This window comes from Pipistrellus kuhlii, unplaced genomic scaffold (genome assembly GCF_014108245.1).
Source record: "Pipistrellus kuhlii isolate mPipKuh1 unplaced genomic scaffold, mPipKuh1.p scaffold_m20_p_2, whole genome shotgun sequence".
NCBI classification, from domain to species: domain Eukaryota; kingdom Metazoa; phylum Chordata; class Mammalia; order Chiroptera; family Vespertilionidae; genus Pipistrellus; species Pipistrellus kuhlii.
Window position 1 is genome coordinate 136,515,605 of NW_023425515.1, and position 15,352 is coordinate 136,530,956.

Consider the following 15,352-nt stretch of genomic DNA (forward strand, 5'->3'; position numbering starts at 1 on the left):
CCAGCAGTGGAACAGTTAGGCATTGATCAGGCTGGCAGGGGAGTGGTTAGGGGTGATCAGTCTGGCAGGCAGAAGCAGTTAGGGGCAGTCAGGCAGGCAGACAGGCAAGTGGTTGGGAACCAGCAGTCCCGGATTGTGAGAGGGATGTCCAACGAGGGGTTCCAGACTGGCGAGAGTGTAGGCTGGGCTGAGGGACACCCCCCCACAAGTGCATGAATTTCAGGCATGGGGCCTCTAGTATTAAATATTCCTCTATAAGATGCTTTAATACTATAATTAAGAACACTTGCTTTCAGAATTTTATGCTAAAATCTCCCCCTAATATTAAAATATATGCTAACAAATAAATGCTAGTTTTTAAATATGTATAATTTGAAGTGGAAATGTTTACTTAGAAGAGATTTTTGTAAAGCCTAGTCTAGTTTAGGCTAGTTTCCTTTATACTTGTTTATTTCAATAAATCTAAACTTAAATCCTGCAATTCATTCTCTTGTTTAGGTTCATTTAACTATTGGAAATAATTTTCCTGCTCCCTGACTTTATATAGTACTCATGTCCTCTGAGGCTTATGAATTAAACTCAAACTTCCAGAGGGAAAAAGTATATATATGAATTATTAAAATACTAAAAAAAATAATAAGATAATTTAGTAATATTTAAAATTAGACCTACCTATTATTTTCCAACTAAATTTTTAATGTGGCTATTTCTGATATTTTATAATAGGAAAACTTGCTGTGAACCTAATTCTACCCATTTTCATTTACAATTATTATTGTAAATTATTTACAATTATAATTATAATTTTAATGTTCTAATTATTAAAATTCCTCCATTATGGACATCTATACTTTGTTTCTTGGTTAGTTTTCTTTTTATGGATAGATTTTCCTTTTTCTTTATCTGCATTTTAATTATCTAAAGACATTGTTTTCTCAAGTAGTTTTTTTTTTTTTCTAAAAAAGAAATATCTTTAAAAAATATTTTTATTGATTTTTAGAGTGTGTGGAAGGGGAAGGGAGAGATAGAAACGTTGATGAGAGAGAAACATCATCAATCATCTGCCTCATGCATGCCCCCTACTGGGGATCAAGCTTGAAACCCTGTCGTGTGTCCTGATGGGATCAAAGCAGCAACCTGTTGGTGTGTGGATCAACGCTTAACCACTAAACCACACCAACCAGGCTAAAAGAGAAATTTTGTGCTAAGAACCTTTCTAAATGTACAGAAGTCTCTATTATTTTTCTCAAAGCAATTGAGAACCCTATGTTGCACTTACTAGTATATTAGTTCCTAAAAATACTTAGATTAAAAGACTGCATCCTTGAACTCTGGACTTACAAATCCTGCATTTTCTGCACATTTTTCTCCTCTAAATGGAAATATAATACATGATGATTAAGTTATCCGTTATTAGAATATTCCATTTCCTATTTACACAATTATTATGGCAGAGTAAGACTAACCATTTTTCGTATAATATGCTGAATTTCTAATATCTTTATATTTCTAAAACAAATTACTAAAATAATTTAAATTCTTAGACATTAAGCTCTGTCATAGCTCTGAATGCAAATTCAATATTCCTATTCTATTTCCAGATTGCTTTCAACTAAAATACAATGAATAAATTAAACAATATTGATTTATATGTAAATATATTCATATGTACTAAACTATGATTTTAAATTACATTTTACAGTCATATTAAATTTTAAAACTATTTAAAAATTATAAAATATAAAATTTTCAAATAATATGCAATAGATTTGAAACCATCAAAAATAGCTAAAGAGACACCATTTTACTTTTATACATCTAATATTTCCAAAAATCCTTTGTAATACTAAAGCCGTGGTTGGCAAACTGTGGATCACAGCCACATGTAGCTCTTTGGCCCCTTGTGTGTGGCTCTTCCACAAAATACCACGGCCTGGGCAAGTCTATTTTGAAGAAGTGGCGTTAGAAGAAGTTTAAGTTTAAAAAATTTGGCTCTCAAAAGAAATTTCAATCATTGTACTGTTGATATTTGGCTCTGTTGACTAATGAGTTTGCCAACCACTGTACTAAAGGATTTGGTGAAAAACATAAACCTTATGATTTACATAAAACATTGCCAAGGAGGACAAAGTTTTAACAAATCGGACCAAATAAATATTTAATATTTTTGACAAATAAAAGTTTTAAATTAACATACCTAACAGCTGTAAAGATGTATCAATTTTATTCTGTGAGTTCAGCTTTCAGTATGCCTACATCTGAAATTGCTTGTCTTCTCATCTATAAAACAAATTATCTTTAAAAGTTGAATTTCAATTTACTCATCAAAAATTATATAATTGTCATTTAAATAAAGGTGTGGCTTTTTTTTATAAGTTAACTTCAATACTTCCACTGGATTAATATATTAAATATATATAGATCTAAAGTCCTATTGAATAAGCATGCTTATTTACTGTTGGATAAACTATCAAATAATTTTATTTATTAGAATATAGTCATAATAGGATTAAACTGTTCTAAAAATTAGAGAGAAAAATATTTTTATCTTTTGCTGGAGCTTCAAAATCTGTTCTCAGGAAGAGGTAGTAAAAAACAAAAACAAAAACATAAGTCCCAGCCCTGAGAAACTGAACAGGTACTTAAGCAATACAATAGTGTTATTCTGTGGCAAGCACTCTTCTAAATGGATTAACTTCCTTGATTCTATCAAAAATTGAATCAAGGCAGATACTATTACTATCTGCATTTTTACAGCTGGGCAAATGGAGATGCCTAGAAGTTAAGTAACTCACTCCAGTTAGTGATGCAGCTAGGATTCAAACTTAAATCATCTGGTGCCATTACCCTTACTCTTCTATGTATAGTCTGTGGACCAAGGCATTCACATCACCTGGAGCTTCTTAGGAACGAAGAATCCCAGGCTTCACCCCAGCTCTATCCAGATAGTCTCACGCTAAACTTTGAGAAGCAGTGCTTATGCTATTCTAACTTGAATATGGTTGCAACAAACTCAGAGTAGGTTTTCTACCCCTTAATTGTAAATCTTCCAGGTAAATTATTCAGAAATCCTATATAATAAAGAGGGAATATGCAAATTGACCATCACTCCAACACACAAGATGGCCACCTCCATGTGGTCAAAGATGGCTGTCCCATGTGGACACAAGATGGCTGGCAGAGGAGGGCAGTTGGGGGTGACCAAGCCAGCAGGGGAAGGCAGCTGGGGTAGACCAGGCCTGCAGGTGAGGACAGTTAGGGGCAACCAGGCTGGCAAGGGAGGGCAGTTAGGGGTGACCAGGCTGGCAGGAGAGGGCAGTTGGGGCAACCAGACTGGCAGGAGAGGGAAGTTAGGGGTGACTGGGCCAGCAGGGGAGGGCAGTTGGGGTTGACCAGGCCTGCAGGAAAGAGCAGTTAGGAACAATTGGGCTGGCAGGGGAGCAGTTAGGCATCAATCAGGCTGTCAGGGGAGTGGTAAGGGGCACTCAGGCAGGCAGGCAGGTGAGCAGTTCAAAGCCAGCAGTCCTGGATTGTGAGAGGGATCCCAGACTGGAGAGGGTGCAGGCTGGGCTGAGGGACACCCCCACCCCGTGCATGAATTTCATCGACTGGGCCTCTATTCAATAATAAATAATAATGATGTTTACTATGTACTATTAAGCACTATAGTTAAACATAGAATTTTTTCTTCCCACAATCCGTAAACTCAAAATTTGGTTCTCTTTTTCCTCTTAGTCTTTCCTGCTTTTTGTTCTAGTAATTCTCATATGAGTTAAAATCAAACATAAATGAGTGATATTGGGTTAATATATACAAAAATGATATAATCTAATGGGTATGCTTCCCAAAAGAAAAGAGCATTGAGACATATGAATGAAGGCTCTGGAGGCATTTCTATTAGTTTTTTACTCACACAACTATCCTTAAGTGTGAAAGTTTCCAAACTGGTTTTTTTTCTCCTTTTTTGAATAGTTTTCATTAATTGAACAAATTGTGTGTGTGTGTGTGTGTGTGTGTGTGTGTGTGTGTGTACACATACTATATAAGAATGCTAAATATTGCCGAAACCAGTTTGGCTCAATGGATAGAGCGTCAGCTTGGGGACTGAAAGGTCCAGGGTTCGATTCCGGTCAAGGGCATGTACCTTGGTTGTGGGCATATCCCCAGTAGGGGGTGTGCAAGAGGCAGCTGATCGATGACTCTCTCTCATCGATGTTTCTAACTTTCTCTCTCTCTCCCTTCCTCTCTGTACAAAATCAATAAAATATATTAAAAAAAAAAAAAAGAATGCTAAATATTCATATACTAGAGACCCCTTGCAGGAAGATTCCTGCAATAGGGCTTCCTGCTGTGGTCTCCACAGCCCTGCTGGCTTCTCTCCCTTCTCCCTGCCCAGCCTGCTTCCCTTCCTTCTCCGCACCTTCGCTCCCTTCTGCAGCACTTGGCTTCTTTCTACACTGTCTCAGTCTTCAGTCTGGCCTGGATATGCAAATTAACAGCCATCTTGGTTGGATTAATTTGCATTGGCTGGTGGGCATGGCTTGTGGGTGTAGCAAAGGTACAGTCAATTTGCATGTTTCTCTTTTATTAGAGAGGATTGTTAAAAATGGTTCTTTGCCCTTTCCCTTTTCTGTGTTTTAAGTTTTAAGCTCCTCAATGCTGAGCCAAGAATTAGCCTTGAGATTGCTGGTAGTGAAAAGAATCTAGAACCATTTGCCAAATGTAGCTACTTAAATTAACCCAAGTTAAATAAAATTTAAAATTCAATTCCCTAGTCACCCACAAGCTACAGTTCAAGTGCTCGATATCCTTCCAGGCTTAGTGACTACCATATCAGACAGAGTAGAGTTAGAACATGTCCATCATTGCTAATTCTGGAAAGGGACCATTATTCTGTTATAAAGCAAATTTCTGATAAAGAGGTGAATTGAGAGCATTTATATAAGTATACAAATGAAAATAACCAGAGAGAGTGAGATAATTACCCATGAGAGGGGGAAAACATTAAATGGGAGCTCAGAAAGCTCACTGGTTTGTCAGACTTATTTATGAGTGACTCTATTATATGAAAACTATTTCTTTTAAAATATTTTACTGAGCCTTTGTATTAATGCACAAGATCCTTTCCCTTTAATTCTTACTGGAACTTTACAAATTTTACTCTGAACTTGATATAATATGCATCTTTTCAGGATTTAGTTGTTATTCTTAAATTTTTTTCACATGTGCTCTTTGTTGTTAAGGTAACAATTGTAAAAGAGTCAAACTTTGCCTTAGCTAGTTTGGCTCAGGGATAGAACGCTGGCCTGTAGACCAAAGGGTTTGATTCTGGTCAAAGGCACGGTCAAGGGCACATACCTTGTAATTCTAATATGAGTTAAAATCAAACATAAATGAGTGATATTGGGTTAATATATACAAAAATGATATAATCAAACCAAAGGGTTTGATTCTGGTCAAAGGCACGGTCAAGGGCACATACCTCGGTTGCAGTCTGGGTGTGAGCAGGAGGCAACCAATTAATGTGTTTCTCTCCCATGGATATTTTTCTCTGTCTTTTCCTCCCTTTTCCACTCTCTCTAAAAATAAATGGAAGAACATCCTTAGGTGAGGATTAAAATAATAATAATAATAATAATAATAATAATAATAATATTAATAAAAGAGTCAATCCTTACTATCCTTATGCTATTGACACCCAACTTTTTTTGTTTTTTGTTTGTTTTGGTTAATCCTCACCCGAGGGTATTTTTCCATAGATTTTTTAGAGGTAGTGGCAGGGAGCTGGGAGACAGAGATAGAGACACTTTGATTGGTTGTTTCCTGCGTGCACCCCAACCAGAGCCAGGGATCAAGCTTGCAACCAAGGTACATGCTCTTGACCAGAATCAAACCCTTTAGTCTGCAGGCAATGAATGCTCTATCCACTGAGCCAAACTGGGTAGGGCAAAATCCAAAATTAAAACACCAAAATTGTTTCAAGATAAATGTTATAATCAGGAGAAATGCAAATTACCTTAGCTTCTATGATGTGCTTCATTTTCTCAATAACTAATTTTTTCTTAAGTTGGTCAATTTCATGCTGTACTTCAGTGATCTGGATTATAAGGGAATTCTGTATGAGGTATAGTAAGATATCTTTATTAAGGATAACACCTATGCATTTTTATTTTTAACTGCCTTGCTAACATAAACTACCATGTGATAACAAAAACCAAAGAAGCAAATCATAAAAATGACCTATTCCATAAAATAAACTTATTGCTTTGGATTAAGTTACTATTAATCTGTAGATTTCTTCAGTTTTAGGGACTGCTTTCTCTTTTGTTCTACTACCATCATTCATGTATTATAAAATAATAAATAAATAAATAAATATTTATAAAATTTATTATTAAATTAGTACCACAAATACCAATGATTATTAATATGAAAGGAATATGCTGAGTTTAAGATATTAGCAAGGCTTTAGAGATTGGCATAATGCTTTGCTATCTGAATGAGATTAGAATTAATATATTTAATAATAAAATCATATTTTATATAAGAAAATTTATTTAATTCAAGAACACTTATTTAATGTAAGAAATATTTTTATTACTTTTGTTCAAAAAGTTTATGAGGTATAATGGTCAGCAAAGAAATTATTTAAAAATTCAAGCTGCCTTTGTGAAAAAATACTCTATATATCGATATTTAAGACAAAAAGTATCAGTTATGATAAAGAAAAGTATCTGCTTATATGGATAAAGCATTACTTGAGACTATTTGGATTTTATATTTTAAATTTATCTAAAACACTACACTTTTACTTAGAGAAACACATTGGTGGTTGCCAGGCATGGAGGAGAAAGGAAATAGGAGAGGGACCAGGAGGTACAAATTTCTACTTATAAGATAAATAAGTTATGGGGATGTAATGTACAACATGTAATTATAATTAACAATACTGGGTTGTATATTTGAAAGTTGCTAAGAGAATAGGCCTTAAAAGTTATAATTACAAGAAAAATGTAACTGTGTGATGATAGATGTAAACTAGACTTATTGTGGTAATCTTTTCACAGTATATACATATATCAAACCATTGTGTTATATACCTCAAACCAATATAATGTTATATGTCAATTATATCTTGATTAAACTGGGAAGATATAAATTAAGAAATTTAATATTTCATCAAGTCTAACTCCATACTCTTAATCGTGATATTAACATATAAAAAACAGTGATTGAGCATCAACCTATGAAGCAGTAGGTCACAGTTTGAGTCCTAGTTAGGGCACATGCAGGAGGCAGCCAATCAATGATTCTCTCATCATTGATGTTTCTATGATCTTTCTCCCTCTTTCTTCCTCTCTGAAATCAATAAAAATATATTTAAAAAAATAAACTTCATGTCTCTGGTTTTTCTATATTCAAGATCATCTTCAGAAAAAATAAATGGACAAAATGCAATATTATTCAATATTTTCTTTAGAAATACAATTTTAGATTCCATGAATATTATTAACCTCCCCACACATAAAAAAAGAAATGTAGTAAATACTATTTGTCCATACTATATTTCACCATGTGCTCATCTCCCATACAATAATAGAAAGTGGCCCTACCTTCAGGTACAGAGTTGTTCATAATTGGCCTAAGTCAGCACATAGCATTCCCTAGTAGGTATTATCAGTCCACAGTAGGTTTGTTATCTCCCACCAAGCTAAAGGGAAAGTTTTATATATCCCATTGTGTTTGGAAGAAGTTCTCTCTTGGTTTGGAGGTATATAGCCTTCCTTGCCATTGGCAATTCTATTACTACTATGGGAAAAAGCAGACTTGAAAGGAAACCAACACTCAAAAATAGTGAGGAAATACCAGAAGCACTTAGGCTCTTAAAGACATTATTAAGCTGCTTATTGTATCTCCTTAGCTCCCATTACATAAGATCATGAATTTTCTTATTGTTAACAAGTCAAGATTTGTTTTACTAGACTTATAGCCCAAATCATCTTAAATATAATAATACTAACAATTATAGAGCAAATATTTTGAATAGAACTTCTCTAATAGAATGTAAACACATTTAGTAGCACCTTAGAGTCTGTGGTGTTTGCCGTATTCTTTGGTTTCATATTGACCTCCCTGGCTTCAAGTTGCAGGAGCACTTTTTTATAATAGAGTTCTAAATCTTCTCGATGTTTTGTTAAAACTTCTTCCAATGATGCTGTGACTTCCTTTGTTTCAAAGTATTTTTCCTTCCAACTATCACAGGCTATAAATAAAGCAAAGGCTATATATAGTGTGAGTCTGACTAAAAGATTAAACTTTTAACACTGGAAAGGACCCTATAGTTATTTAAACTCTTCTATTCCCTTCCACTTCCTCCCTGAGAAAATCAGAGCTAAGAGCAAAATGTTTATTAAATAACTAGAGGCCTAGTGCATGAAATTCAAACATGGCAGGGATGAGGGGGTAGGGTTCCCCTCAGCCCAGCCTGCACTCTCTCCAATCTGGGATCCCTCTCACAATCCTGGATCACTGGCTCCTAATTTCTAACCTGCCTGCCTACCTGGTCGTCCCTAAGTTTCCCCACTGCTAGCCTGTCATCCCTCATTGCCTCTACGTACTGGCCTGGTAGCCCCCAACTGCCCCCTCTCCACCAGCCTTGTTGCTCCTAACTACCCCCTCCCACCAGCCTGGTCGCCCCTAACTGCCTGATTACCCCTCACTGCTTCTGTGAGCTGGCCTGTTCGCCCTCAACTGCCCCCTCCCTGCCAGCCTTGTTGCTCCTAACTGCCCCCTCCCACCAGCCTGGTCGCCCCTAACTGCCCCCCCTGCCAACCTTGTAGCCCCCAATTCCCCCCCTGGTCGGCCTAGTCACCCTCACTGCCCCTTCTCCCCCCGCTGCCACCCTACTTGTCCCCTAACAGCCCCCCATACTGGTTTGGTTGCCCCCAAATGCACACCCCCACCAACCTGGTCCCCCCAACTGCCCCCCACTGGCCTGGTTGCCCTCAACTGCCCCCCCCCTCCACTGGCCTTGTTACCCTCAACTGTCCCCCTTGCCAGCCTGGTTGTCTTTCATGGCTCCCCCGCCAACCTGGTCACCCCACACGGCCCACTTGTTCAATTGTTTGGTCATCCCTTCGGCCGGCCCTGGGTGGCTAGGCAGCCACCATCCAAGGCTTGCTTTGCCTCTGGCTGGGCCTGAGGGGTTGGGAGGCTGAGGGGACTGGGCACCACCATCTTGTGGCTGTGGGTGCTGCCACCTTTAAGGGTGTGGTGGTCAATTAGCATATTCCCTTCTTATTGGCTGTGGGTGCCGCAATCTTTGAGGGCAGGGAAGTCAATTAGCCTATTCCTTCCTTATTGGCTGTGGAATCACCATCTTTGCGACCGCATGAGGGTCAATTAGCATATTCCTTCTTTATTAGATAGGATAAAAGTAACTTATCTACAAATATAGTAAAATGATGATAAATCAAAAAACCATACCAAGGTTTTCTTTAAGCTTACAATTATTTCTGGAAAATCTGTATTAAAAATACTATGTATAGCAAAATGCACATATTTTTTAATTTTCATTACTTTTATTTATTATAACTATGAAAGAAAGAGGCATAACACACTTTTATCATATTTTTTTTCCTTATTTTTTCATCCCCCAAAATGATATATTTTGTGATCAGCTGATTCTGATTAATCTTTTATAGAAATTATCCCAACTATATCCCCAAAATTGTTTGGAGTAGAATTTCTCAACCTGAGATCCTTAATTAAAAATTTAACTCTGCCAGCTAGGGAATTGCTTTGGCACTGATGAGATACTAAGTACAAACTTAATAGCAACACAAACTACATGCTAGCATACCAGATTATGTTCATGTTTGTCTTTTTAGATTAGCAAAGAAATGTAAACCTCATATTAAAAAATTCTATATGGTGATTTGATTAGAATTACATACTATATGGAAACTTAACTCAAAATTTAAATTTTTGCCCTATATCTAACTTATGCCTTGTGTAGTAGGCATTTCTTTATAACTAGTTTCTCTGCTTCTGTTCTTGTCCCAGGCTATTCCATAAGCCAGTTATTTTGATTTTTCTAAAATAGTTTAAAATCATGTGAATCCCTAACTGAAAAAATCCCCCAATGAATTCTCACCTAACATAGAATGAAATCCAAACTCCTTGAATTGACCCATCTGTTCCTTGCTGAACTTTTGATGTTATCTTCCTGTAAATTTCTCCTAATTTTTTTGTGCTCCAGCCACTGGCCTTATTTTAAGTCCTAAGACTGAAAGCTCATCCCTATCTCCAGACCTTCATTTAGTGTACCTTCTGTTTCTGCTCTTTTCTCCCTATTTCTTTTCATACTGGCCACCTTAATAATTAATCTTATCGAATAAAAGAGTACTATGCAAATTGACCATACCCCCCACTACATCCATAAACCATGTCCAACAGCCATGCCCAACAGCCAATCAGAGCAAGTATGCAAATTAACCCCAACCGATATGGTTATGGCCACAGAGAGCAGAAGGGAGGCTTGGGTTTCTCTGGCAATGAAAGAAGCTAAGCTTTCCACATACCCTGGCAGGCCCAGGCCTCCACTCAAGGCTACAAAGTTTCAATTATGGAAGGTAAAAAATCCAAACAGAAATGGTGGCAGCCATGGAGCAAGCAGAAGGCTTGGATCTGCTCCAGGCTACAAAGTTTCAATTGTAGAAGGTAAATAAATTCCTTCTACAATTGAAAGATACCAGGGCCTCCTTTTGGGTCGCCAAGGGACATGGCTGGCCTGAAAATGACCACAGGCCCCTCGCCCAGGCCACCCCACACCCCAAGGGAACCCCCACCCTGATCTGGGACACCCTTCAGGGCAAAACAACTGGCCCCCACCCATGTACCAGACCTCTATCCTATCTAATAAAAGACTAATATGCAGATTGACCATCACTCCAACACACAAGATGGCTGCCCCCATGTGGTCAAAGATACTTCCCCCATGTGGACACAAGATGGCCACCACAAGATGGCCAGCAGGGGAGGGTAGTTGGGAAGGACCAGGCCTACAAGGGAGGGTTGGGGACTATCAACCCTGCAGGGGAAGGCAGTTAGGGGTGACCAGGCCGGCAGAGGAGGCAAACAGGCTGGCAGGGGAGCAGTTAGACATCAATCAGGCTGGCATGGGAGTGTTTAGGGGGTGATCAGGCTGGCGGGCAAAGTGATTAGGGGCAATCAGGAAGGCAGGCAGGCGAGCAGTTGGGAGCTGGCAGTCCTGGATTGTGAGAGGGATGTCCAAACGGGCAGTCGGACATACCTTGAAGGGCCCCAGATTGGAGAGGGTGCAGGCTGGGCTGAGGGACACCACCACCCCCTCCCCCTGTGCAAGAATTTCATGCACTGGGCCTCTAGTTTTAATAAAATCTTCACAGAAATGCTGCTCTTGTACCTAGCTAAAGTATCTCTCCTGTCCCATCACTATTTATTTATTTATTTATTTATTTACTTACTTATTTACATTTTTATTTTAGAGAGGAAGGGAAAGGGGGAGAGAGATAGAAACATCAATGATGAGAGAGAACCATTGATCGGTTGCCTCCTACCTGCTCCCTATTGGGATCAAGCCTGCAACCCAGGCACTGATGAGAATCAAATCCGGAACCCTTTACTCTACAGCTGAGCCAAACCATCTATGGTGGTGTTCAGCAAACTCATTAGTCATCAGAGCCAAATATCAAAAGTACAATAATTGAAATCTCTTTTGAGAGCCAGATTTTTTAAAAATTAAACTTCTTCTAATGCCACTTCTTCAAAATAGACTCGCCCAGTATTTTGTGGAAGAGCCACACTCAAAGTGCCAAAAAGCCACATGTGGCTTGCGAGCTGCAGTTTGCCAACCATGGATCTAGGGCAAACTAATTGACTTCTCAGTTCTATTCAACAGCTGATATTGTCTTACTTATTTCTTTATTGCCTGCTCTACACCCCTTTATTTTAAAAAATATATCTTTATTGATTTTTTACAGAGACGAAGGGAGAGGGATAGAGAGTTTGAAACATCAATGAGAGAGAAACATCGATCAGCTGCCTCCTGCACACCCCCTACAGGGATGTGCCTGCAACCATGGTACATGCCCTTGACCAGAATGGAACCTGGGACCCTTCTGTCCACAGGCCGAGGCTTTATTCACTGAGCCAAACCAGTTAGAGCCCCCCAACTCCTTTAGAAGCAAGCTCCTTAAGGGAAGGGTCTCATTTAATGCTGTATCCTTAGTATTTAAAACAATGCTGGGAAGTGAAGCATGTAGTAGGCTTAAAAAACATTTGATGGCTGATACATACCTTAAACTTGAAACATTCCTGTTGAAATAGAAAGTGATTGATGATTCTCATTTTATAAACAGAGAGTAAGGCACAAAGAGGAGAAATAACTTGCATACTTACGCAAAAGATTGATCTAGTATTAGAATCAATCTTTTGAGTTCTAGTCCATTGTTTGATTCTATCTAATAAAATTGCTCATTTAAAGTAAAACAAAGCTGAGTCAATAATTTTGCTGTAAATTGAGAATCCTAAAAACAGTTAATTCAATATAAACCTGTTACACTTATAATTCTCAAGTACAACCCAAAATGCAAGACTCTAAAATAATTTAACATATCTCAAACCATTATCCTATACTCTCTCCACCCTGGCTCATTTTTCCACTTTTATCAGTTCTAACAACTATTTCTATTGCAAGAAAACTACCTACTTCTCCTACCTAATTATCTCATTCATTCATTCATTCATTCATTCCCTTTAGCAAAGCAGACAGATACACATATCAGAAAACTAAGCATCTTGAGGAGACTTAATGAAATCAAGGATTCTGAAATTATATTTAAATTGAGATTGAATGATTAGTAAGAAATAGCCAGTTTAACTGGGAAGAATGGAAAAGAAGAAGGTAGGAGAAGCAGATGTGGATGGCAGAGGGGAAAACAAACATAAAGGCTTATGTCTGAGAGTAGACACATTTTAAATTCTAGAACATCTTTTCCTGGAAGTGGTTCTTATCTTTTCCATCTAATTTAGGTGTTCTTATTCTGTAATCCTATGCATAGAGTTCTATAGTTCCTTTATCATAGTATTCATCAGGATGTATCATTACTGCTTAACTTGATTATCATTTCCCCATCAGACTATAAGCTCTTTGAGGGCAGGGACAAAGTTGTTCATGCCTATTAGTATCTCCTCAACTCCTTTAACAGTATCTAAATTCAGTAAGTACTTACAACTTATTTAGTAAATAAATAGAAGAATGAGTAAATAAATGAATGTCACTTATGAAAAATACTTGAATTTTAATTTAAAAACACCCTACATAAAGAGTTGAACAATGATTTCATTTTCTGTATTAAATTATATCAAGTGTACAATTTAAACCATAAAAGTAAAATAGAAAGTATTAAGAAGCATAAATTCTGTAAAACTTACATTTTTTATAGTGATAAAAGATATGTAATTAACTTTACCATGATATTGCTTTGATATTAGTTCATTTCTTATTGTTTCCAGATATTTTCTTTCTTCCTTTACTTCTTTAATTTGTTTGGTAATCTTCTCTCCTAAAATATTATAACCCATATTCATTAATCTCTAAAAGCTAAAAAATAGTTCGTTTCCTAAAATATAGTGTGTAAAATTTAAAAGTGCTTAAAGGATAAGAATAAATTTTACCCAAAATTTTATTTTTTTCCCTGCAATATAGTATTTGCCCCTATGGAAAACAATGAGGAGTTATTTCACTAAGAGTGTTACATATATGTGAAGAATACAGAATGTCCCATCTGCATTTACATATATGTGTAAAATCAGGTAAAGATCTAGTAGTTATATGTCTTGGTTTAATTCTTTTGGTAAATTTATCTTGGCTCCAAAGTTATTATACTTAAATCTTACATGAAAAATGTAAATTTTAGATTATATTTTTAAATAAAAAATCATTTAGTTATTAAACATATGCTCTAATTAACATAAAAATTATATATTTTAAAATAACTTTTTGGTAAAATATACATAATAAAATTACCATTTTAACCATTTTTAGTGTACAGTTCAGTGGCATTGAATACATTTACAATGTTATGCAGCCCCATCACCACCATCCATTTCTGGAACTTTTAAAATATATATATATTTTATTGATTTTGTACAGAGAAGGGAGAGGGGTAGAGAATTAGAAACATTGATGAGAGAGAAACATCAATCAGTTGCCTCCTGCACACCTCCCACTGGGGATGTGCCTGCAACCAAGGTACATTCCCTTGACCGGAATCAAATCTGGGACCTTTCAGTCCGCAGGCCAATGCTCTATCCACTGAGCCAAACCAGTTAGGGCCATTTCTGGAACTTAAAAAAAAAAAATTCCAAACTGAAACTTGTTACTCATCGTACAATAATTCCCCATTAACATTATTTAACTTTATCTCACAGAATCATCTATACTTATGATGTCATCATACTTACTCTCAATCTGTAATAAAGAGATTTCAGTTATTCCTGGAAAGGAAGTGAAGGAAAATCAATAAGAGCTGGGAAGGTGATGTACTCTTTTTTACCTATCTGAAAGAAAACATGGAAATCAGTAAGATTTGGTGTGATGACACATTATTTTCCCCCCATCTGTAAGCATTTGATAATGTACAACAGCAATACTTTTTTTTTTTTTTACTTACATGGTGATTTTCTTTTACTTATATGTATTTATACCTATAGACTCTTTCTTGTGCTGCTGCTTCTCCATTCCACTATTACTTGGACCATTATACACAGTGACTCCAAATGTCAAATTTTAAAAATTTCATATTGTGCCCTAACTGGTTTGGTTCAGTAGATAGAGTGTTGGCCTTTGGACTGAAGGTTCCTAGGTTTGATTCCAGTCAAGGGCATGTACCTTTGTGGCAGTCACATCACCAATTGGAGGGAGGGGGGGAGGTGCAGGAGGCAGCTGATCGATGTTTCTCTCTCATTGATGTTTCTAACTCTCTATCCCTCTCCCTCTCTGTACAAAATCAATAATATATATATATATTTAAATATGAAAAATGTGTTTAATTAAAAAAATCCATATTGCTTTCTAAACATGATTTCCTTCCAAGATGTCTAATCTTAGTTACTTCTTTAATATACCCTGAGTGGCCAGTTTATTATGATCTCTGAACGCATAATAATCTGGCCACTGAGTGTGTGTGCGTGTGTGTGTGTGTGTGTGTGTGTGTGTGTGTGTGTGTATTAGAGGCCTGGTGCATGAATTTGTGCATGGGTGGGGTCCATCCAGCCTAGCTGGGGGAGGGGACATGGGTGGTTGGCT

At 37.0% G+C, this 15,352-nt stretch overlaps 1 protein-coding gene across 3 annotated transcripts in view; it reads right to left on the reverse strand.

The window, feature by feature from the left end:
* Nucleotides 1-143: 143 nt before the first annotated feature.
* Nucleotides 144-15,352, reverse strand: part of SPATA1 (spermatogenesis associated 1) — a 33,278-nt gene continuing 18,069 nt past the window's right edge. For 2 of the 3 annotated variants that reach the window (XM_045584398.1, XM_045584397.1), the window contains exons 3-7: nt 14,509-14,541; nt 13,515-13,607; nt 8,085-8,263; nt 6,017-6,115; nt 144-2,280 (exon numbers count right to left, since the gene is read on the reverse strand). In XM_045584398.1, the coding sequence (XP_045440354.1) occupies nt 2,224-2,280; nt 6,017-6,115; nt 8,085-8,263; nt 13,515-13,607; nt 14,509-14,541 (461 nt within the window). In that variant the 3' untranslated portion in view covers nt 144-2,223. The remainder of the gene's footprint in view (nt 2,281-6,016; nt 6,116-8,084; nt 8,264-13,514; nt 13,608-14,508; nt 14,542-15,352) is intronic. The other variant, XM_045584399.1, reaches the window with a different exon arrangement.